Source organism: Xiphophorus couchianus, chromosome 3 (assembly GCF_001444195.1).
Source record: "Xiphophorus couchianus chromosome 3, X_couchianus-1.0, whole genome shotgun sequence".
Lineage (NCBI taxonomy): Eukaryota > Metazoa > Chordata > Actinopteri > Cyprinodontiformes > Poeciliidae > Xiphophorus > Xiphophorus couchianus.
Genome location: NC_040230.1, coordinates 9,586,240 through 9,610,683, shown reverse-complemented (window position 1 = coordinate 9,610,683; position 24,444 = coordinate 9,586,240). Strand labels below are relative to the sequence as shown.

General features: G+C 35.7%; 1 protein-coding gene across 2 annotated transcripts in view; it reads left to right on the top strand.

Annotated features, from left to right (window-relative positions):
• Positions 1-24,444, top strand: part of LOC114141878 (mannosyl-oligosaccharide 1,2-alpha-mannosidase IA) — a 208,692-nt gene that overhangs the window by 176,684 nt on the left and 7,564 nt on the right. Inside the window, exons 5-9 of one of the 2 annotated variants that reach the window (XM_028012751.1) lie at positions 12,241-12,335; positions 17,176-17,302; positions 18,191-18,284; positions 19,486-19,601; positions 22,465-22,684. In XM_028012751.1, the coding sequence (XP_027868552.1) occupies positions 12,241-12,335; positions 17,176-17,302; positions 18,191-18,284; positions 19,486-19,601; positions 22,465-22,684 (652 nt within the window). The remainder of the gene's footprint in view (positions 1-12,240; positions 12,336-17,175; positions 17,303-18,190; positions 18,285-19,485; positions 19,602-22,464; positions 22,685-24,444) is intronic. The other variant, XM_028012752.1, reaches the window with a different exon arrangement.

Here is a 24,444-nt window from a genome sequence, read left to right as displayed (position 1 = left end):
ATTTCACTTCCAGTCTGTAGTTCAGTTGTCCTGGATAGTTGAGAATCTAAAGTAATACATGCTGGAGCATATTTATACTCTGTAGATGTGACGTTAGTTGCAGGATACTCAAATGCATTTTACTTTTCTTTGCACAAGTTGCAACATCTTATATGTGAAAGATAATCAGTGTAGTGAAATTACAATGCTTAACAGGACAAGCTTTCTCTGTTAGAAACTTTACTTTCGACTGTATCCTCATCGGGTGAAGAGGTATGTGATTTACTGTGTAAGGCCAAGCACAATGTCATTATGCTATCCAAAGAAGAATGAGAACAATCTATCTTTTTAAATTAAATGTGTGCAGCCGAAAAACCATCTGTCGTTCTATTAAATTCAAGGTCCACTTGAATTTAATAGAACCTCCTCAGGGTTTACTGTGTAGCTCAAAACAACCTCTGTGTGAACCTGTTCTTTCAAGCGGGGTGCTTTGTATTCTGACCCATCTGCTCTGGTGACAGTGGAAAAAGCACAGCTGAACAAGGTTTCTGATTGTTGCTGTAAGTGAAATCTTAAAGACATTTATGATTGAAATGCAAGACTTACTGTCTTACATTTAAATAACTGAATAGTTAAAATTTTACTTGATAAAAACCTAATGTTTTCAACTGAAGTTAGTGTGTTTTTGAATGTGGCATGTGGAGTCAGTGCTCCTATGTCTTTTTTTATATCACTATGACAAGTGTCTAGATTTAATTCAGTCAAACATAATGTTTTAGGAATTAACTATTTAAGATCCAACCATATCAGCTGCATTACATTTGAGTGAAGACATTGACATAGATTACTCCAATCCTTCAATTTTTTTTTTAGATACTTAGAAGCACCTGTCATTTTGTGACCCATTTACCTTTCACATGTTCCAGGTGTGATCGACCTTATGGTCACAAACTGATACATTCTCCCCCAACGATTTTCTGCTAGATAGCAGAATTTATGGTTTCATCAATTACTGCAAGTTGTACAGATCCTGAAGCAGCACAGTACCACCACCATGTATGACTGTTAGTATAATGTTCTTTCTAATGTGTTTTAAGTCAGATGTAAAAGGATGCACAACATTTGAACTACAAATACGAAATGATTTCACTTTTGTCTCACCACTCTGAATGAGTTTTGTTTCCAACAGGCCCAATCTTGAATCAAGAGGTTTTCTGGCAAATGTTCTACAGGCCTTTGTGTTTTCTGTGGTCAGCAGTGGTTTGGAACTATTGAAGCTGTGGCAAGTAAGCTCTGCTGTTCTTTAGATGTTGATCTTGGTTCCTTTGTGACTCTCTGAATGAACCATCATTGCAGTGTTGGAAGTGATTCTGGTGAGCCCACCACTCCGAGGAAGGTTCACCTCTGTTACACTTGCAGATAATGGCTGTCACTATAGTTACCTTAACACACAAAGCCTTGAAAATGCTGATTTGTAACTCACTTTTGAAATCTGTTAGTCTATAATATGTTCACAGGTTCTGTTTTTGATTTTTGTGATTCTCAAGTTCATGCAGTAATCAAATATTGGTGTGGTTATTGAAATTGCTCTAAAATATTGTGGTTAATATTTTCTATGATTTATGGAGGCCAATACAATTTTCAGATTGGACCACGTTGGTTTGGATAGTCTTTTTTTTTTTTTACCTTAAATCTCTGAAATGAAAAGCAGTTTATTTATTTACTTTTCATAAATAAAAAATACAAATTATTTTTAAGTTATTTTTCATGTTATTTTAAAATGTGCTGGTTGATCTGAAACATGTATGTGTTATAAGAAACAGTCCCCCCATGAAAATCTGTAAGTAAGCGAGTACATATTTCTTTCTATTGGCTTTCAAACTTGCGAATAGTTTAATGTTCAAATGAGCTATCAGTTTCACTTTCTTCTTTTTTTGGATCTCGAAAAGCTGAGTTTCATAAGTTCCTTATTCAGTTTTATTGGAGGATGAATTATATTCAGTTGAGTTGAGTTGAATTGAAAACATGTACTGTTCACAGCATGTATATTATGTGAAGCTGAATTGCCTTTTCCTTTAAACTCTGTGGTGCCTATGTTGATAATTTAAGCTTTTATTCCTTCACTGTAAGGATTTTTGCTTCCACAAAGCTTTTGTCATTAGAGTTAAATCTTCCCTTGAGTGAGGCGTGAAGTTATATTCAGCGTCTGTATGACTGTCCCTGCCTTCTTATTTGTGGTCTGCTGCGACAAGATAATAACTTTCTGCTGTCTCCAATGAAAGATTCATGCCACAAACATTAACCTTGGGATGAGTGTTACGTGGCATCTTAATTTACAGCACACCTTCTGGCATATATCCTTCTCTCTCAGTCCTCAGCATGCACACTCGCAATGGCTCCCCCTATGCATACCATCACAGTGTCCATATTCTTCACATCGCAGAGTCTTTGATGCTTTGAAGTCTGGTTCTGCTGTCAGGAGCTCCTCTCCTCCCCTTCCTCTTTCGCTCGACAGACAACAAGCTGATATCACCAACTGAAGCGGAGATCTACGCCAGGCCACACAGATAACCCAAATCTAATCTTTCTCATCTTGCCTCGCCTCGTCTCATCCTCAGGATTCAGGCACAAACCTCACCCGCCCTCCTTCCTCCTCCTTCATCTCTCCCACTGAGACTGAATTTTATCCCTCACACTTTATCCTCACCCTCTCTTTGCACTCCGTTCCTCCAATCTCATTACAACTCTTGTCTGCTGGGGCTTTTCTCACTGATTAACTTCATCTCTTTTCATAATAAGCAACAGTTATTTTCAAGATGTTTGTGGTCCAGCATTAGAAACTGTCCTGGAGGGAACCATTTCAAAGAAAAAGCTGGATTTTTTTATGATCGCATTACTCAATATTTTTTACTGATTCCAATTAACTAAATTTGTAGTATCTTAACCAGTGGGGTGATTGAACTAGTAGGCCCATCCATCCACAGGTAGCATCAGGAGATGCGCTGCTAGCTGGGAAGCAGGTCTTTGGTTCTTGAATTCTCTGGAAGGCCCACTGCGGTTCAACAAAAAGTTACTTTCCTCTTAAACTTTGTTTGCAGCTTTCACACCATTAACAGATCTGAGTTGTCCCACTCATCCCTGTACATTTGTAATTGCAAACATTTATTCTCATCTTACAGATTCTCTGCCAACAGGTCCAAACTAACTTTTATTGGATTATCCAATTACCACTATGTTTTCATTAAAATATGGACAGGATATTGATTTGTTTGTGACATTGTGGAAATGTAAGTCACCCTCTTGTCTTGGAAAAATCTTGTCCTGTTTTGATGATGTTGTAAATATAGTGGTAGATTGTGTATTATGGGGGTTGAGAAAACCCTAGCTTGAACCCACCTCTAGGTTTTTTGGAAACAATCACTCCCTTCATATTACCATATTACCATATTTCATTTAGCTTTCCTCTGGTACTACTATTTTATACCAAGTTTCTCTTTTATCTTGCATCTCTTTGTCTGGGGCTGAATAATTTTAATGTTCTTAATCATGGTTTTTGTAATGATATGCATCACTTAGCCTCCAGTATCTTTAGGTACAGAGATACTGGAGATATTAATTGCTACCTCAGATTACTAGCAGTTTCTCTGGGTGTGTTGTTATTTGATGCCTAGAGACGAAGGCAACTGTTTGCTCCTGTGAGCGTCTGAGTGGGGCAATAGGTGCCCATTGTCCTCCTACACCAGGCCTCAGAGACTTTGTCAGGGCCCTAATGAGAAGTGGATGTGACATGCTCTCCGAACAGCGCTCCTCTCTGCTTCCCCTCAGCACCCACCTCTTCCTTTGCCTTTCCGCAGTAATGACAGCAGAAAGGTTGTGGCACTGGGAAAATTGTAGGCTGTATTATTGATGGGCCACAGAGTACGTCTGGTCAGTTGCTACATGGAGGACTGATCATGTATGACATCCTTAGGTACGTAAACAGAGTGTTGCTATGAGACTGGGAAATCTAATTTATTTGGTGTGACACAGCAGCAGCAGCTGATCAGGTCCAGTGTGCCATTCTTATAATCATCTCTGTGAGTGTAAAGACAGAGACTCTGATTCTTTTCAGACAGGTTGTTCAAGGATTTAACTTGTTCAATTTTCTTTTTATTTGATAAATACACAAAGAAAAATGCCATCCCACTGAGTTGTCTATTCACTCATGCAGATGTGCTATTGCAAACAGCAACCGGAGGCACACAAACAGAGATATACAGTGCCACTTGGTGGCTGCCGCGTGGCGAATAAAGATCGTCTTGTAGCCAGAACAATCCTATAGTGGCTGAACTAATATTCCCTAAACGTTTTCTTGTTTTTTCATGTTACAACTAGAGTTGCATGATTTTAGGAAAACCTGTAATTTTAACATTATTTCTCAAAAGTGTGATACCATTATGATTAATCCATTATTTTCAAGATCCTTTGTGTGTAATCATTCTGACAACCCCATTATTTTTTGTTGAGCTTTAGCATCTTGGCCAGTAAAAACACACTTTTGTGGCGGGCTTTAGCAGCATTTGGTACCAGAAACTGTCCAAATACAATATCAATATTCTGAGTTTAATTATAAGGTTCTGAAAATTTTACATCCCATCAAAGATTGGATCTGAGCAACCTTTTTGCGATCGGTGTTATGCAAACACTGATATTGCAGTAGTGATTATGAGTCACTATTTTGTGCAGCTCTAGTTACAACCACAAACTTCAAAGTATTTTATTTGGATTTTTTTAGTCATAGGCCCACGCAAAGTAGAGCTTAACAGTCGAGGGAGTGCTAACTGCATGTTTTTCACATTTTTACAAAGGAAATAAAAGTGAAATGTGGCCAGTTCCAGACTTATTAATTTATTTACAGAGCACAGTATAAGCTGAGGTGAAAGGCTGTGACAGTGTATGCAAAACAAAAATAACAGCAGTTGCTGTAATGCAGAGACGGAGCAGTTGGAAAGCTGAAAACATTTGTATAAGCCCAGTTTAGTGGGTCACAAGGAGGGGTAGGCAGTATGTGGGTGGCTCATGTGTTTGAACGAAGAGCTTTTAAGCTGATGTACATTACTTAACAATATAGCTGTGATGTGAACTAATTTAGAGCTGCTCCCTTTCAGTAGGAGCTTAATTGAGCACCCGCCACTTGTTTGTTTGCCAATTTGGGCTTTGGTGGGCTCTTCAGTTTTACAGCTGGGTTTGCATCCTGAGAAGCTCTAATGTCTAATTTATTGGATCTGTTTTAGCATCACTTTCAGGCAATGCTATGCTGCATAATTTATGCAGGGAACTTTTCGTTTCTGTCATCAAGGACGAACATCGGATTCGAAACTGCGTGTTGCAAGTTAGCAGAAATCATCTAGCAGATTGAGATGTAATACTTGCATAGATACAGAAACTTAAAAATGAGATGTTAAATTAAGTGACCTCGTTTTCTTAAAGAATTACAAGCTTTTTTATGAATACTGTATGTATCACAAGCATTCATAAGGAGAATAATAGTTTTATTGTGTAAATTTTCAGTTTAGTTGAGTGATGGTGCTGTGACCTGTGGAAGCCTTCAACTTCTCAGTCAGCTCAAACCAGCAGCTTGTGAAATGAAGAAAGAAATCAATGCGCCACAAAGGGTCTCCACCTGCCAGACATGTCAGATCCTGCTGAAAGGGGAGATATATTGGACAAGTCAACTGAAGCGAAGACGTGTAATATTCCTTTCAATCAGTGACATCTGCAGCGTGTGTCTGAGACACCTGTAAAGTATTTGTTTCATTTCCAGTGTTCCTGTGTCTGCCAATGAGGCTTATGAAGAGTCAGGAAAACACCCTAATAATGATTGGTGTTACCAAGAGGGGGAAAAAAACAAACCTGCTTGCAAACAATCAACTTTTTGATCCAGTCACCTTGTAAATTACTGTCTCATTATTACCTCAGCATAATTGGCACTTACGGTAAATATCCCTTAGCATGAGGCAGTTCTTTAGTCAAGTTTTAGGATATTGTTGGGTGTGAGCACAAACTTGATCTAAAATAAAACACATCATACATGTAGATTGCTTCTCCTTCCTTGTCTGTACACTGTTTCAACTTGTTCTACATGAGTAATTAGTCTGTGGTTAAATTTGGCTTAAACACCCTTCTGGAAGTGAATTATAGGCATTTTACAACCATGTCATACTCAAAGTCACTTAAAACTTCTCTCCTCCCTATTCTGACAATTCATTTTAACTTAAGGAAGTTATCTTCAAGCCTAGACACCAAAATGCGTAGAGCTGCTGAAAAGAAGCGAACTAATTCACTAACTTAAAAAAAGAATCTATTGAACAAGAGTATCTAAGAAAATAAAACCAAATACTGAAGTTGTTAGATTTAAAAATGTTCAAGAAGAATTGTCTCACTTATGTGACATAGAATAAGTAGTTATATGTCTCATGATGCATTTGTTAAATGAGAATCGCTTGGGAATTAAAATGAATTTATGAAAAAAAGTTTTACAATTTCTTCTTGGCATGCATCACTGATTACGCCATCTGTTGCGGAAACATTGCGATCCAACCTACACCTAAGCGTAAACACTGTATAATGACCAAGATAATTTAGATTAAAGATTAAAATTGTTTGATAAATTACAACTCTTTTACCCTGCTGTTCCACATGTAGTCTATGTCATCATAAGGTTTGTGTCACTTTGTTATGGAGGTGCCTCTGTTAATTTCCAAGTTTGTGTGCTTAATTTGGACAATATAGTTTGAACAGGTCCAATAACCTTCTTCTAACATGCAGACCAAGGGGAATTGATGAGAAAACATTGCTTCTGTGGCAGAATACACAATTCATTCATGACACCAGATGTTTGGTTTTTTTTGTTGTTTTTTACATTTTGTTGCTCGCAGACCTCTGGAACCTGATATGACTTCAGAGCACATCTTGCACAGGAGACACTGGTAGCTTTAAAACACCTGCTTTTATTAAGATATTATGCATGCTCTCTGCATGAGTTGTGCTGTCAGAAATAAAGGATAGAATCAAGGAGACCTCATGCAGTCCTCTGAAACTGTGATGAAATATGTCTTCAAACTGTAGGCAGGCTTTCCATTGTTGCTTACCAGCCATTTTATCATCAGGTTTTCAGCTAGATTCATGTGTCACAGCTTTAATGTGGGTAAAGTGGAGGTGATGCCAGCTATTAAAGAGACGGAGCTTTGTTCCCTCATTAAAAGCTCCCATTTTTTTTAGAAAGAAACTGTCTTACTGTGAATGATGGAATCAAGTCGCCTAAAAAGCTCTCCTACATTTTTTAAAAACCATCAGCGGCCAGTCACGCAGTTTTTCAATTTTATTGCCACATTTCAGTTTCTCTGTGCTTGTCACCTCTCTACTAAGAATTGAAAATGTGTCCTAAATATAAAAAAGAGGAAAAACAGCTGAATTGACTTGCTGGTATGAGCTAAACATCAGGCTAAAAAAGAGGAATTGGTAGTTTTATGACTAAGATGCTAATTCTGGATAATAAATAGTTGCATAGTTTTTCATTTTATATCAGGGATTTAGAAATTGTACATTTCTAACAACTACTCAAGGGATCACTCAATTACTTTAACATTTTCATAAACACCTGCATGTGTTAATAGATGTCATTATTTTTCCTAAATAGAAATTTTTTCTAGTTTAAGTTAATATGGTGATATATTTGTTCCCAGCAACATTTGCCCTAACAAATCAAACAGTTCTATAATCTTTTTATCCAATATATATTTCTTTAAAAGTTATTTCTGGCTCACTTTTGTTTCAAAAATAGGTTTTTATTTGTGACTCCCAGCTGTCTTTCCAAGAGTTTAGCATACCCAGAATATCATTATTTTCCATTTCTGTTCTTCATATAGCAGAGTTTTATTATCAATGTTTTGTTTTTAGTCACTTGAAGATAACTTTTTTTTTCCAAGTCAACTAAATGGTATGTTAGTTGGCATTTTTTAACTGTCCCTATACTGATATCATTGTTTTGATAGATGAGCCATTGCTTTATTCACTTGCGTCTGGATTACATCAAAAACTGGTAATAAATCTCATCTCACTTTAAGAAATATTAAATTCTTTGACAAATAATTTATACAGAATGTCTTTTAGTGTTAAAGTAGAAAATGTCACCTTAATGTTAAATGTCTATTTTACAATACAGAGATCAAGGACAAATCAAGGTCTTATAACAAATTGTCAGTTTGTTATAAGACAAACTGACAATTAACCTAACATTGACAACAATTGTACTTTTAGTACAACAGGTCAAATCCAATTATTGCCATAAGCTATCGGCAGTATGCTTTCAACAAAAAACCATGCTTTCACTTAATTTTAACTTTTAATGCCAATTAGGTATTTATTTATGTAAGTGTGGCATGATTAGAAACGTCTGGCTATTTTTATACACTACTTAGACCTATAGTGAATAATAAATTGATGTTCTAGTTTGTGATATAATCAAATCTATAGTTGTATTGCAAAGAGTGGAGAACAGAGCCAGCTTTCTAGAACAAAACATTTTTGCGCTGTTCAATATAAATTTAGATTTTCAGTAAAAGCAAGTTCTAGCTGAGACTTTTCCATTCATATTTGACACCTAGAAGCTTTTACATTTAAAGCAATCTAAGGACTTCTATCTCCATCAAGTCAAACAATCCTGTGTTCTATCTGTGTAAAATACAAACAGGTTGGGGTTTATAAGACGGCCTGGGTCCATTTTCTGAGGCCTGAAGAGGTTTTACTGGTGAATAGAAGTGTCAGAAAAAGTAAAGCTTCACTTCTGTGGACTCTGATGATGTTTGTTGTGGGAGAGATGACATGCATACCCGATGAGTGCTTTTGGCAGTTAGGATCTGATAGAAGAGCCATTTGTGTCAAGCCCCCATCCACAAACCTACTGTGAATTTAAACTAAAAGAAAAGAAAGCGACCCGTCGGCTGTCTGATTCGATCAATGTTGCTCTTTAGAGAGGTTCTCCATTCTTCTATCAGACAGTGGGAGAATGCTAAAAATAAAAATATCCATCCCAGGAATGTATAAATAGTCTAGCTTTCCTGAATGGACAAGTAGGAGGTGCAAACACATAAAATGCATTTGGAGTGCTATCTCAATAATGAAGCCCATGCGTTGGAGGAAGATCACTGTGGCTAAGGAGGCCACCAGCTTGTCTGAGAGACTGATTTATGGACACACCGTTTCATTTAGCATGTGTGCTGCATACAGTAAATCACAGAGCAGACAGCAGCTGAAGGGGCTTTGTTATAATCAATCAACTAATTTATAAACCAGCTAACAAGAATAAATGAGTGTAAGGTAATTGGCAGCCTTTCCTTTATGCCTGTCTGTTGCTTAATGTAGCAGAGGCAGTTTATTTAAATGTAAATGATTGCCAGAACAAAACTACATTACAGCGATGAAGTTCATGATAAGCATACAACCTACTAATCTGTGTGTTGGTGAAGCAGCAGCAGGCGGCGGTGGTGGTGAAAAGGACAAATAAAGAGGAATGAGGCTGGGTGGTGGGTCATTAATGTTCACTTTGATAGAACAGAGGACCAGCAACAAAGCCTTAGTTGTACACATCAAGACAGTAAATGCTCTCTGTTTCTCTGTATAGGCTGTAGAGGGGCACCTAAATAAATCAAGGCTCAAACTTTTAAACTTATTTTTGAAAAATGGTCACAAGTAAGAATTTTTTCAGTAACTTACCTGCAAACATTTCTTGATGTTTGGTTCAAAATAATTTCTCAGTAATCTTATTTTTGGTTACCTAGAAATGAGTTTTTTATATATAAAAAATGTCATGGTCTAAGCTGCAAAATATTTCAACAAAGAAGTAGGTAAATAGCAAGTATTTACCACCAGCTTTTTATCCTTGATAGGCTTTTTCTGTTTGGCAAACACTAAAGCCCATTTTTAGGAGTGCCAAAGTTTTATAATATTATGTTTGAGCTCCTTGAGATGTTTGAGTCTATTGAGAGAGCTTGTTCAGTATGGTCCCCTGTGTTTAGAGCTGTGTAAACACCTGTGACGATGTCTGTATGACTATTATTTTAATCACTTTATGAAAAGTAAAAAAAATACCCCATGCAGCTTGAAAAAACAGTCTACTCATTACTTTCCATGCATAAATCGGAATACATTTATTCTAATATAATTCAAGACTGTTTATTTCTGTGTCTGAAAGCAGCAGTATATGACTATCTAGTAGCAAGGTTGAGTGTTTCAAAATCTTAAGGAAAGGTTTTAAAGAACACAGTAATTGAAAGCCTTATGTTTGCTACAAGATAGAATAAACAGATCTCCCTAAGTGTTTTTACCCACCAATTCCATTCATGTTAAACTGGTGCTAGTATGTGTTCAGTTGCAGTTCTTTGTTTTTTAAACACCCAGAAATACAGATTCTGGCAACACAAACCGGTCTCTGTCTTAAATGTTTGTCTGAAACATTTACATGATACAGGATCCTCTCTGCTTCAGTCTGTTTCACTCTGGATGTTGCCTTTATGCATTTGCATTGTGGGGAAAGTAGGCACAAACTGAAGCAGAGAGGATCCTGTATCAACATCTTGCTCCTGTCCCAATATTAAAAGATGTGAATTTTAGCATCAAAACTTTAACCCACGATTATTAGATGTTTCGATTAGCTCGAGTCATTGCAAAACCTATTGAAAGTTGGAGTTGCAACAAAATTTAAAGGAATTTTTCAGAGGCAGATTTTATATCTTCTGACTTTTAAAGTGAGAGGTACAGTAAACTTTTCTTTATGCTCTGTAATTGAACATAATATCACTTTTAGCAGAGTATGTTTCTGTAATCCACATATCTTTGGTGTAAATCCTCAAAATGGCTGTGATGTCACACTCTCAGCCACCCAATGTACTTTAAAAATATGTGCTTCATATAATTCAATAAATATTTTCACCAAGATTAGCCTTGTATTTTGATGTAAGCACCAACAACTAAAGCAGTAATCAATAATTGACTGGGTGTTAAAGTTGCCTGCAAAACAAAAAATATCAATTACTTCTAACGTTATTTAAATTTAAGGGAGAATATCTTAAATATCGACTAATATACAGCAGTTAAATCTCGGAGTTGTGCATGCTTTACAGATATGCAAGAGCTGCACCTCTGAGTATTTTGGATATATTTTAAAAAAAATGTGGCAGAATTATTTTTATTTGTTGTATCTGGGTTTAACCAGAACCTCCTTCGAATATTCTGAAGAGCCACTTCTCACCGCTGCAATCCATTAGGAGACGTCTGCAGATCCATGATTACAAAGTGTATCACCATAATTTGATTGGCTGATTGTATTTATTTTGAAAAACTAAATGGGGCTTAAATTGCAGCACACAGAATCAATTGTAACTCTAATGTAGCATTATATGCTCTCCTCACAACCCTGAACACTTCTGCCACAAAGAATAATATTACAGCGGAATCCATTAGCTCCTATAGTGTTGCAGTATTAGATATTCACTCAAGCTAACAGAGTCCCATCAAAATCACCGCAGAATACAAACTGCACACAGCAAAGACTACTTGTACCATAACAACAATCCTTATACTGAAGGTCAGTGGTTTCCTCCCATCTGGCTGCAATTTATTTTTTTCAATTTTCTCTTATTCTTCTTCAGTTTTTCTGCTGAGTCACAGCTCGACATTTTTGTTGCATTCTTCATGTTTTCACTTTGTTTTCCCCTCTCACACAGCGTACATGGCTCTCCTCACTCACTTCCTCTTTGGGGGTTTTTTCTGTCTCGTGACTTTTTTCTCTTTTCACCTCAGCTGTCTTTGAAACTCTTCAGACATCTCATTCTTTGTCAAGATTTCAATATATTGCTCTTCTTATCATCATTCCCACTAGCAAAATGAGATTTGGTGACTGACAACCCAGTGTATTAATGATCTGACAAACATTGCTTCAACCTTAGTCTTAGTATCAGTAGAGATTAGGAAGATGACTACTACAAATGACGTTCATTCGGTTACTCCTCACTGTGTTCTGTTGCGTCAGGCTTTAAATAATTAGCTTTAAAGGTAAAACTGGAGGGAGATCTTCTCACAGCTTTTGATTCTCACTCTGTCAACATGAATCTTCATTCTTTAAGAACCATATTGATATTTTTTTTATTAGAACATAAAACATATGCAACTTGTAAATGTGCAGGTCGGCTCGCCAAGGTGATTTTCTTTGTGTTTTCCTTTTAGTTTTTCAGAAATAAAGCAGTGGAGCTGGGAGAAAAGCTGCTTCCTGCCTTTAATACGCCAACAGGGATCCCCAGAGGAGTCATCAACCTAGGAAGGTGAGTTTCAGCATCCGTCTTCACCTCCTACTGTCCTTCATCTTCAACAAGCTACTAGGAAAATTAGCATCAGTCAGGACCTGAGTCTATTTATGAAAAATGTAGTTAATAGAGAAAGACAAGTTTTGATACAAATGAAAAAACACATTTTAAGTTCTATAGGTGAACCACAGCTTAAAGTTTTTATTTCTGGTAATTTTTGATGATCGTGTCTTTTAGGAGGGTAGAAAAGCCAAAAATTGTACTCAAGTGCAGAATAAGTGCAGCAATTGCATACATAAATAAAATAAGGAAAAAGTGATCCTAAAAAGTCTTGATTAAAAAGGTATCTGGTAAAATTGCTCCCTAAGTACCAAGTACTGAATTAATTAGGTAATGTGATGCAACCGTACAGACAAAATATGAAATCATGTGCATATTCTGATACTTGAAGCAATGGAATAAAAAATACAGTAAAAATACATCACATCATTCCAAAAATAATAAAAAAGCATAGCAGCTGATGTGTATGTTAGAACAGTGAAAATGACTTGTAGTGATGATGCCTAATATTTAATGTATATTCACCAAACCGCTGGATGGCAGAACATTTCCAACAGATAGAAGATTACATTGGAAAATTTTCTTTGTGTATAAAACCAGAAGTCCCACCAAATACAGATATGTCTGCTTTAGAGAAGTAATTAAAGGTGAATGAGTAGCTAGAATTGTGCTCAAGCAAGAATATGGTTACTTGATAATATCTTTCATGTAGAAAAAGCATCGTGTAGTAAAACCTCACCTGGAAGTATTTTTTTTACTCAAGTTAATACTAGCAACTAAGTAAATGCAATTAGTTAATACCCAGCTCCACTTACAGCTAATGATCAACTAAAATTCAGCTTCCCAGAAAATTTTAATATTACATAGGACCAATAAATTATGTTCACTCACTTGACTCGTTTGTATGAATTACTGCATCAATGTGGCGTGGCATGGCGATAATCCCTCACTGGCTCCACTGAGGTGTTGAAGTACAGTTTTAATAGGGGGCTTTATCTTGTCTACATTATTGGGTCTGTCTGTAATATTTCCCTTGACGATACTTAATAGATTAATTATGGGCACTAACACACCAGCATATGACCGGTTTCCTCAAATTATCACCAACTGTGGAAGCTTCACATTTGCCCTCAAGTAACTTTGGTTCTGTTTCTCTTTCTCCAGACTCTGGGATCTTAATTTCTAAATTAAAAGTAAAATTAACTGTTGGCCTTTAAACCACTAAGCAAAATTATTATCCCTTTAGCCCAAGAAGGATGCTTTTGAAATTATCACTGGTTTAGGAGTGTCTTAACACATGGAGTACAACAACCACTGACCATGTTCTGGAAATATCTTAGTGCAGTAGCTCTTGAAAGCACCGACTCCACCTGCACTCCGAGCCTCAGGAAAATTTACCAAACTCTTGATCGGACAATATTGTCTTCTAGACTTTTTTCTTCACATTACACATTCACATTACACATTACTTTCCCTTATAATGCTTTTATTCATCATTGTGAACAGACAGATTCTCTAGGAAGTGATTTATCTTATATGTGACTGTCTGTTGCATACATGCATGCAATAAAAGTAACTTGTTTTGAGCTTGTGTAATATTTTTACTTTCATTATATGTAAGCCATTGTCATCAAGATTAATGGAAGTAAACATCTGGAATGTATCAATGTGTGTAATAAGTCTTTATTACACTATTACTTATTCATTGAGATGCACTTGAAGACGGTTTGCTTCATTAAGTGTCAGAAAGAAAAAACATATCAATTCTAATCTGCATAATGGTGACAGTATTTTATATTCGCATCAATCTTAAAAATTGCACAAAGACTTCACTGCAGACTGAGTTTAATAACAGATGACAGCTGGTTGACAATTATTATGTTTATATGTTTTTGGTTGATTCTTTGAATTATATTAGCATGTTTTTAGGGCTGCTGTTGATTTTTAATCTGTTCCAAGTCATTGCTTTTCTAATCTCAACCTTTATTAACACAGTGTTATTAATGCCACGGTCACGCAGTTCAAGCTGTTTGCTTTGCATCTTTTGCTGTTTGAGTTTAGGATGTTTTGTACCACAATGAAGATGTTGCTATTTTCACAGTAAAACTGAAATCCGATAAAGAAGAAACTTATAAGAAAGAAAAATGATAAAGCAGCAAGGGCTGATACCAACACTTTTTTGCTATGAAATCAAATTATAATTGTTAGCTTGTACTCTTAAAGTGTGATTATTCTGCTGTAATTTTACCATGCATGAACACAAGGCAAAATTTGTGACATAATGTTTCCTTTGAGATTTCATCTAAAATCCTCCATAATAAGTGATTGAATTATCTCTTTTTGACTCCTTTGTAAATCCCACAGTTGTTAGTCGTTCTCCTCTCATCTCCTAATCTTATCTTCTTATAAGACACTTCCTGGCACCTCTGTCGTCCACCTGCTACCAATTACACTAGCAGCCAAACCGGGCAGCTGCTGGCAGATTTAATTACCTTATTCTCCAGTTAATTTCAGAGACATCACCAACATGTGCTGATGGCACAGATGGACAGGAAGAACCATGCTGGTTATTCACACAAAAACAAACCAAAGCACATGCATATAAGTTTCTACAGATGCATTCACATTGTTTTGTAGAACCGTATACAAAGACTTCAGTTATACAGGGAGTTTTTCTTATGTGTTTTGAATGAAATAGAATAAACTTGTTTTATCCGTCAGCTAGGGGATTCACTTTGCTGCGGCAGCAAAGAGACGAAATCCAACAAGAATAAAAAATTCCAAGGGAAGAATACAGGCACACAGCAAAAAGGAGCTATGGAGCAAATATAAAAATAGGAAATATGAATTCAAATATAGGACCAGCATCTGCTGTGCGGCCTGTTGTTGCAAATCATTATTACTTTTTTTTTATTTTACATGTTGATCTAAAATGAAAATGCTTCATACTAGTGCAAGCTAACTTTATGTACGCAGAATTTAAAATAAGCCACGAGAAACGTTAATGATGCAGGATTTATGCTGGTAAACAGAACCAAGATCTTAGAATGTTGTGACATCAGACTGCAAGTAGTAAACTAGAGATATTTACTAACTGTTCGTTACTAACCAGGCTACCCGTTATTATTAATATGAGCAGATGTAATACCTTTCTCTCAATGTCATGCTTTCAGAAATGAAAATGAAACATGTTTAAAAACAGACAAGTTGTACTGTGTGCCACTGTATTATGTTTCAAACCATCAGAAATACAAAGAACAGCTTATGCCTGCAATTGTTTTATGTGCAATAATTTTGGACATTGAGCTCAAGTTGGAAACCAGTTCCCCACTCTCAAAAAAAAAGAAAAAAGAGGCTCGGAACAAATGTTTTGATGCATTAAAGGGGATCGATCATGTTGTAATTCCCTCATTTTCTTTTACAAATACAAAACAATTGTTTCTATCACAACAACATATTTTTTCTCTTTCTTGCTATAGTACTAAGAAAAAAATTTACATGTTTAAATCACAATGGGCAGATCAGATCCCGGAGAAAACTGAAAATCAGTTTCAGCCAGGAATGGCTTATTAGTGCATCTAGATTTACTTTGGATTTAGACATGCTAAATCCAAATTGGTTAATGTTTTATTTATATGTTTAGCCTTTGTCATTCATTAAAAATGTCTCAGAAAATGTTTTAGTTGGTTACTTAAAATGAATGAGTTATTTTCTCAGCTCATTATGCCTAATGTTACATGGGTCGTCTTCACTATAAACTAAAATTTTATTCTGGATAGCCATTAAAATGACTTCCATTCCTTAAAGAGTGTAAAAAGATTGAAAGATTTGTGCCTGTGATGCACCTTGTTCTCCAAATACAGCACCTGCTGTTCTGCACCTCTGTGTAGATTCTCTGATTGATTCTTCACCAACAAGGAATCACAGATGACTTGAGCCAGCACGACTAATGATACAGCATACAAAGCTTTAATGGGTGCATTCATCAAAGCACAGAGTCATACGCCCGCCTTTGCCCTGGTTTTTTCTTCCATATATTCTCGCTCCCCCCAACAATCCAGCTCATTTCATTACATGTTATCTGATATTCTTAACAAGATGTTCCTGTGGCCTTCACTAATCATTTCTGACTGAATCATTTACATAAATTCAGATTTTCAAAGTGATGCTACTGATAACATTTTTCATTTACTGCATTTCTTTTCATCATTTCTTGGCCATTTTTTTAAAGCTTAAATCAGTCATGAGTTTCAAATTCACTTCATTAAACTTTAAATGAATCACTACCAGCATATGTTATGTTTCAGGGATTTAAAATTAGGGTTTTTTTTAGGCAATAGTAATTCAAAATGTTTTGCATGTCTAAAAATATGTCGGGTATAAAAGTAGTTTTAACCATCAGATAATATAAAAAATTCACTGCACTGTGTTCTGCTTCCAACCTGCAGTTCATCATAATATAAAACCAGGTGCTTGGCCTTCATAATAATTAGTTCCTGGTACTGAATGGAGCATCACAAATCATCCACTGAGTAAAGCACTATTTTTTCCCATTATTTATTTTAAAATGATAATTTTATGTAGCCCCAATTTACAACAAACATGAAGTGACTGCATTTTACAAGACAAATGCATCCAATAAATATCCAGAGACGTAATCACGTTAATTCAGTGCAATCCTATACATTCAGAGGAGGCATGTTTGTTGACCTTGATGTTGTACCTGAATCTGTCTGTGGCCTTAGTATTCAAAAATCTCAATATTTAGAATCAATTTGTCTGAATCTTTTCTCTGTTGCAGTGGCACGAGTTGGAGCTGGGGCTGGGCTTCAGCTGGAAGCAGCATCTTGGCCGAGTTCGGGACCCTTCACCTTGAATTTGTGCATCTGACAGAGCTGTCAAACAACCCAGTGTTCAAAGAGAAGGTACATATGACTCAATGTAACAAACATTTTATTATATTTCAAGTTATTTCCTTAACTATAAGCTGATACAGTATTACAATCTGCATTTGTTGTTTTTCATTTACAAGTAAATTTATGTAAATTGGAATTAAATTGAAAGGTGAATATATTTCAGTACAATTTAAAAAGTGCTAGTCTGACAAAGACCAGTCCATTGTTCTACACTTTGCTTCATAAGGAGGCGGCTATGGAGATACAATTGCTTGATGAAAGAGTGCACTCTTTTGAAGTTTTAAACAATTGAATTGGCACCAAAGAGAGATATATGTACAAAATTACTTATTTGAAGTTGTCAGGTTCCTGCAGACTCTTGGGCCTTGAAAACTATGTGAACTGATGCTTTAGAAAAAAAACTTCCATTTGAGAGAAGGACTTTAACCAATAAGCAATAGTCTAGTCTCTTCTCTCCTTAATCCAGGTAGCATGCTTCTGACATTGACTCTGGTTTAGGAGCGACTTAACATAAGGAAGAAACAGCTGTAGCGTACACCTTGAGAATCTCCCCCCAACTCTTGGGCTTTGCTTCACTGACCTCCCAAAGCTTCTGGCACTATGAACAGCAAACTTCTTTAAGCAATGGGCTTTTGTGGTTTACGTACCTTTGCAGTGGATCTCAGGAACCTTTTTTTGTCACTGATCTTGTGTGATAATTTCTGGAGAGCCAGATTTCTTCATTAGCTATGAGCTTGGTGGAAGAAATTGAAATAAATGTTAGAAATACACCACTATGTGTTTCGCGTTTCCCTCACAATTTATTAGCAAAAGTTTTTAGCCTTGTAATTATGCATTAGTAAAAGTTTGCTTTCTGAAACTGCTACACTGCCTAAATCTGAGGACTTATTATTGCAGGTGATGAGCATCAGGAAGCTCCTGAACAAAATTGAAAAACCTCACGGCCTGTATCCGAACTTCCTCAGTCCAGTCAGCGGCAACTGGGTTCAGCGTAAGTGTTGTAGCCAATGTATATGTGATATTTAATGTTGTAAACATTAATAAATATGTTCTTATGTAATTTTCTGTAATAATGTTTCTAATTTTGAAATTAACAACCTTCTAAATATCTTTAATAAATCTTAAAGGCAAACTAATTTCTGAGATTTTATGGCAAGCTCTTCTGAAGGTTTTGCAACCTCTGTTGTGTATCTCATAGTGTTGGTCAGAATTATAAGAAAGTGTGATTTCTGATCACACTTTTTACCTTTTCTCACTCCTTTGTCTGAATTTCACACATCTGTTTTTCAAAAGCGTTTTTCGGTGCTCGTTTGTCATTCACCCATCGGTCTGCTTCCTTTCATTTTAAATATAACTCTCATAAAGTGGAGTAGCAGTGACGATGAGACGACTATAGCTCTGGGTTATTGGAATAATAATAAATTCAATTACTTTGTAAAAATAGATCTTTCCAATTTACCTGAGAGGAAGTGGGGGTGGGGAAGATCAGGGTGATGAGATGACGCTGGGAGGGAAAAGGTGCTAATCTCTATGATTACAGCAGCTAATTGTTGTGGAGGAGCACGCAGGGAAGCTGAACAGTACATAAATATCAGGAGAAGGAAAAATAAGCTCTGGCTCCCCTCGTTTGTCTGTGTCAAGGACAGACAGCGGCACAGAGATAACCTTGTGAAGGAGTCTGCAGAGGTATTTGTGTTTGAATGAAGCATGAAAGAATAGATAAAGACTCCTATGGTATCATATCCTTTAATATTTTATTGAATGTTGACATAGAACAGCAAGAGGAGCAAGAACAGCTAATTGATTTTGGTTTTTGTTTCCTTTTGGAAAATTGAGGCATTGACTATTTTAAGGCTTTTGTTTGGAGAAAACTAATTTGAAACATAGGTGGCAGGAGTGTATGGGATGCAGCACACTATGAATTAATCATGAGCGCTAAATATAACTACTGAGACTTACACATATTCAAGCTGATTACTTTTTAGTACTTCTGTGATTAAACCAAATAAAATTAGCTAAATTAGACAATTAAAGAAATTACACAGTAAAAGGAATTGAAAACCATAAAGTGAAAATTATTCTTTACTTGTGTGGAGAAATATGGTCCAGTGTTTGTTTTTTAAGATTGGAACATTCTTATGTAAGACTTGTTTGTAATGCTGCAATTTGTTTTCCTCATTTATTTTCTTTAGACCATGTTTCCATTGGTGGCCTTGGAGACAGTTTTTATGAGTATCTGATAAAATCCTACCTGATGTCAGACAAGACCGACGAGGAAGCAAAGAAGATGTACTACAGTGCACTAGAGGTTTGAAAAATGCTATTTTGTAATAGACACACAAAGATCTGCCCGTTTTTATATCATATGCAGTTCAGTTTATAAATAAGCTCATGGAGTACTCTCTTTTTGCAAAGCTAAATAGCTGCTATTAGAAAGCCCCGGTGAAACTCCTAACCACTTTGTATTGGTGGTATTAGAGTAAAACTAACTATTTCAATGAACTGTTAAGTGTTCAACTCATTGATCGTTTATGTATTTCTAATGTTTGTGCTAAACAAAGGTAAGATGTTGTCTCCAAAAGTCAACATGTAACACCCTGTTACAAAAAGTATGGGAAGTACTCCTACCTCAGGACATTGTCTCTCATAAACACATTATACACCATCGGCTACATAACAGTGATTAAACAAAGCATGTTTGTGCTGAAGAGGAGGCAAACTGAATTTTGTGGTTGATTTCTGGCCTCTAGTTTTTGTAAATGTTTAACCTGCTGTTACCAATTTTACCTGATTCCAATTTCCCTTTAAGAGTTATTAAAAGAGATAAAAACAGAAATTAAAATATATTTTTCTAGTGTTTCCACCATGATCAGTTATTAATATCAGGAAAAGATGCATATTACAGCATATGTGAGAGAGTGCAATATATCAGCAGATATATAAAGATTTTACTTTTTAAAAACAGAGACAAAATGATAAGAGTTGTTTGCAACAAGCACTACTAAAACAGTAGTCTTCTTATGTATGCTCAAGTAAAATACATCCCTATTTTCTGGGAGTGTTTTGAAACTTCCAAAACAATCCCAACTTTTCCAAATCATAAATGTTTTGACTTGATATTAGATCAAAATGATGAAGCAGCAAATGTTCATCCTCCCTTATTGCTTTCTGAACTATCCACTCTCTCACAGCCTAAATAAGCCACAAAATATCTTGACATATTGTAAACTGATTTTATATTGTAAATACTTAATATAATAAATAATAACTGAGTTTTCTTTCACAGGAAAAACTTCATCAGAAAGTGTTGTTTTCAGTAGTGGTGTCTAGACATGGTTGCTTCATTGATCAGAAAAAAAATTTAGTAAAAAAAAAACATTTACTGGCCATGGTCAACTAATTTGGAAATCACATTAATCCAGTAAACACCAAATTTTGCTTTGCAGCTTTAATCAGTGCCCAAAACACCAACAAGAAAAACAAAATGTTGTTATATTCACCAAAATAACAATGGGAGTCCTTCTTAGTTTTCCAGGCTAAATACTCAATATAACATCTTAATATGGTTCCAGTCAATGATATCTGTGATAGTCAGTTAGTATTAATTATAACCAGTGAAAGCACAGTAAAATCTTTAGCCAATACGCAGTGTCGAGTAATTTACAGTAGGCTCCTGGAGGGTATTGGCTGAAATAATAATCAGAGTAAATACCTTTGAGCTCCACATTTAGCACAGAAAGACAAAAAAAGAGAGGACAATAAATATGTTCTGGGTGACAGAGCTTAAAACCTCCCGAAGAGGATAATACAATCTTTGCCTATTCAATATAACTTCAAGCTTCTATTAAGACGTCCTCATTTATCATCAAAGGGTCAAGCTAAAGTCTGAACCACTAATTACGAATTCTCCTTCTTAATTGTGACTTGGTATTTATTGGCCACTGTGGTGTTAAATATCAGCTGCAGGTTTATTCAGAAATCTTAAGGTGAGGGCAAAGCAGAGCTAATTACCTTAGGCATTCAAATAAAAGTGGACTGCTAATTAAAACAGTGTGGAATGAGAAAACATTTTCCAATTATGCTCTGCAATGATTACCACTAACAACTTCTAATTCGTGTAGAAATTATTAGTCTAAACCCTGAGGAAAATATACTTTCTTAAAACAAGATATCTATAATTTTTGGTTCCATATAGTAATGTATTTTCCATTTCCAGAACTACATCTTTGTTACAGTATTCTTATCATGTACAACATGCAACAGTTTTGCAATTATGAAACTGGGCTTGGTATCAATTAATTATATGAAGACAAAACATTCTGGAGATGATATTGAAATGTTCTGCTTAAATAAAGGACTAAAACATGTGAGTTTTCTTTTTACAGGAGCTTCTTTACCTTAAGTTATTGCATTATTCCCAAAAATGATAAACCTGTTTTTAACCTTAACTTGAGCTGCTGGAGTGAGCATTATAAAGAGACTTGCATAAAAATTCTTTAGTAAACTTAAAGACTGAAGAGCAACAGCTGGGGAAAAACAGAATGTTTTAAACAAAGCAAGAATTTATTTTCTATAGATGGATAAAATATGATCTTTAATGTTCTTCATTTCTGGTAGAACTCTGAAATCTATTGATATATACATTGGTGAACAAGTGAGGATTAATTTAGTAATTCCTTCCTACTGTCATGGATTCAAAGATCTAATCTATATAAAACAAACGCCTGCAGCATGTCTGTTCTCTCCCTCTAGTTTGGCTTATTGACACCTTAACATGAATAAGGATTTAGACAGAGTTTCTTTATGTTTATCTGATGCACGGCTGTAAAACCAGTAAATTACTTGTAGTTCTACAAGGTTGCTTTACACACACCTTTGCTGTTTTGTTTAAACATCTTAATCAATTTTTGGGCGATTACCAAACCAATTATTAGTATTTCACTGTCGTTTATATTTTATTACTGCAAGTAACATTTTAATTGTAGAATCGATAGAAAGTACTCAATTAGGTGAATATCAGCTTCCTTCCGTGAGCCGATTAAAAAAAAGCAGATGTGAGATCTAAAGGTTGGGTTGCTGATTAGGATTGAGTAGAATCTGCAGCAAGGTTTCTATTTCATAGTCAACACTCTGAAAGATAAAATATTATTCCTTTCTGTTTGGTACTGCAGGCGATTGAAGCTAACCTGGTTCAGAAGTCCCCTGGTGGCCTCACCTACATGGCAGAGTGGAGGGGGGGCATCCTGGACCACAAGATGGGTCATCTGGCCTGCTTCTCTGGGGGCATGATTGGCATCGGGGCTGATGATGGAGCACCAGAAAAGAGGCAGCACTACCTTGATCTCGCTGCTGAGATCACACACACCTGCCATGAGAGCTACACTCGCTCAAGTAAGTAGACGTGTCGGGGTGTCAGCAATGAAAAAAGATCTGCACATACAGGTGCAGTTCAGGAAATTGGAATTTTATGAACTTGTTTTTTTAAATAATTCAAAACCTGGCATCTATGTTAAATCATAAAGCAGAATGTGATACATTTCAAGCCTTTATTTCTGTTTCTAATGATTATGGCTTACAGCAAACAAAAAAACATATTTTTTTAATGCATAGAATGTTGTGGCCTACATAGTCATGCTAAAGACTGAGTCTTTAGTGATGCTCATGCTATCACTAGTGCTAGTGGTGCTATGATGCTAGCGCTGTCACACTAATGCTAATGTGATAACACTATCATGCTAAAGACAAATGCGTATCTATCTATAGTTATATTACAAGGATTATTTCCCTTTTCTCTGATATTCTTCTTCTTTGAGATGCATCTGTGTGAAAAATGTGGGAGAACCTTTTCAGACAGAAGCAATACTTTAAAGTATCATTATACTCTAGTTCCTTCATTTAAACGGTTTTACCTTTTACCAGACTTTGCTCCATTATTTACCATCAGCTTGTCAGGTCAGAAGAGTTAATTAGCTACTTTTTTTTCTTATCTTCTTTGGAAAATATTTAAAAAAATTATAAATGATCTCCCAAAACACAATTTACACTGGTACAGTGTGGAAGAGAATATTCTTAATAAAAGTTTTGTCTGGTCTAACTCCTCAAAACATATGAAGGAGCTTTTATATCATACATGTTATATGCAATATTAATTTACCAGAACCCATAATTTCTAGATTTTATTAATACTTTTATTTTACAAAATCTGTCTTGTTAGGAGAGGTTAATGTGGAAATTGGTAAGAAAACGAGTTTAGAAAAGCAATGCTGGAAATTAAAAGGGCCTCAGGCTTTTTAATTTTTATCCTCAATGAAATGAAGAAGCTCTCTGTGTAGCTGCACCTCAGGAGATAGAAAAAAGGACACATCTGAAAAGGAGCAAATGAGTTTGTTTTTTTAAATGTCTCGCCACAGAAGTATAGCCTTGGTGTTTGTGAACTAAAAATCCCAGTTGTGTATTTGACGAAGTAAAAAAAAATGCATTTAATTGAGGCATTAAATATATATTTTTTTAAATTCCATTTCATGATGAAAATGAAAAGAAAAATAATGTATATAATGTATACCATCTGTTTTTTAGACTATCCTAGTATCTGTCCTACTTTTGGCAAAATTTTAAGCTTTTGCAACCCACTGTTAGGTTTAATGGATTCATCTTCTACTTTTGCTACAGCAATGAGGTAATTTAACTCATCATATAACAGTTTCTATGACACACTTTGAATACTTTTGATGTTCAGATCCAAAAGGCTTCTCCAGCTTTCTCTTTCATGTTCATCCACCAGGTTCTCTTACTGGGCTCTGGTAGTGCTTAGCATCTTTTGGATTAGCAGACAGCATCAGAGAGAGAAGAGAGATTTGAATTTGTGCAGAGTGGCTGACATACCAAACTCTGATACCATGAAGGCTTACTGCTGCTCCTCTAAATTTCTGTCAGCTTCACAACTAGTGACGGGCAAAAATCGAGACAGAGAGGGAAAGGTTATCAATTTCAGAGAGAAGGTTTCAATAAACAGAACTCTTTATTGGTAAGAGGACCTTGTGCAAAAATGAACATAAAACCAACTTCACATTCTTAGTTGGAAATATTAATAATAGTTTATATTAAAGCGTTAAAATTTTTCACAAAATATATCAGCACTGACTGATTCAGTC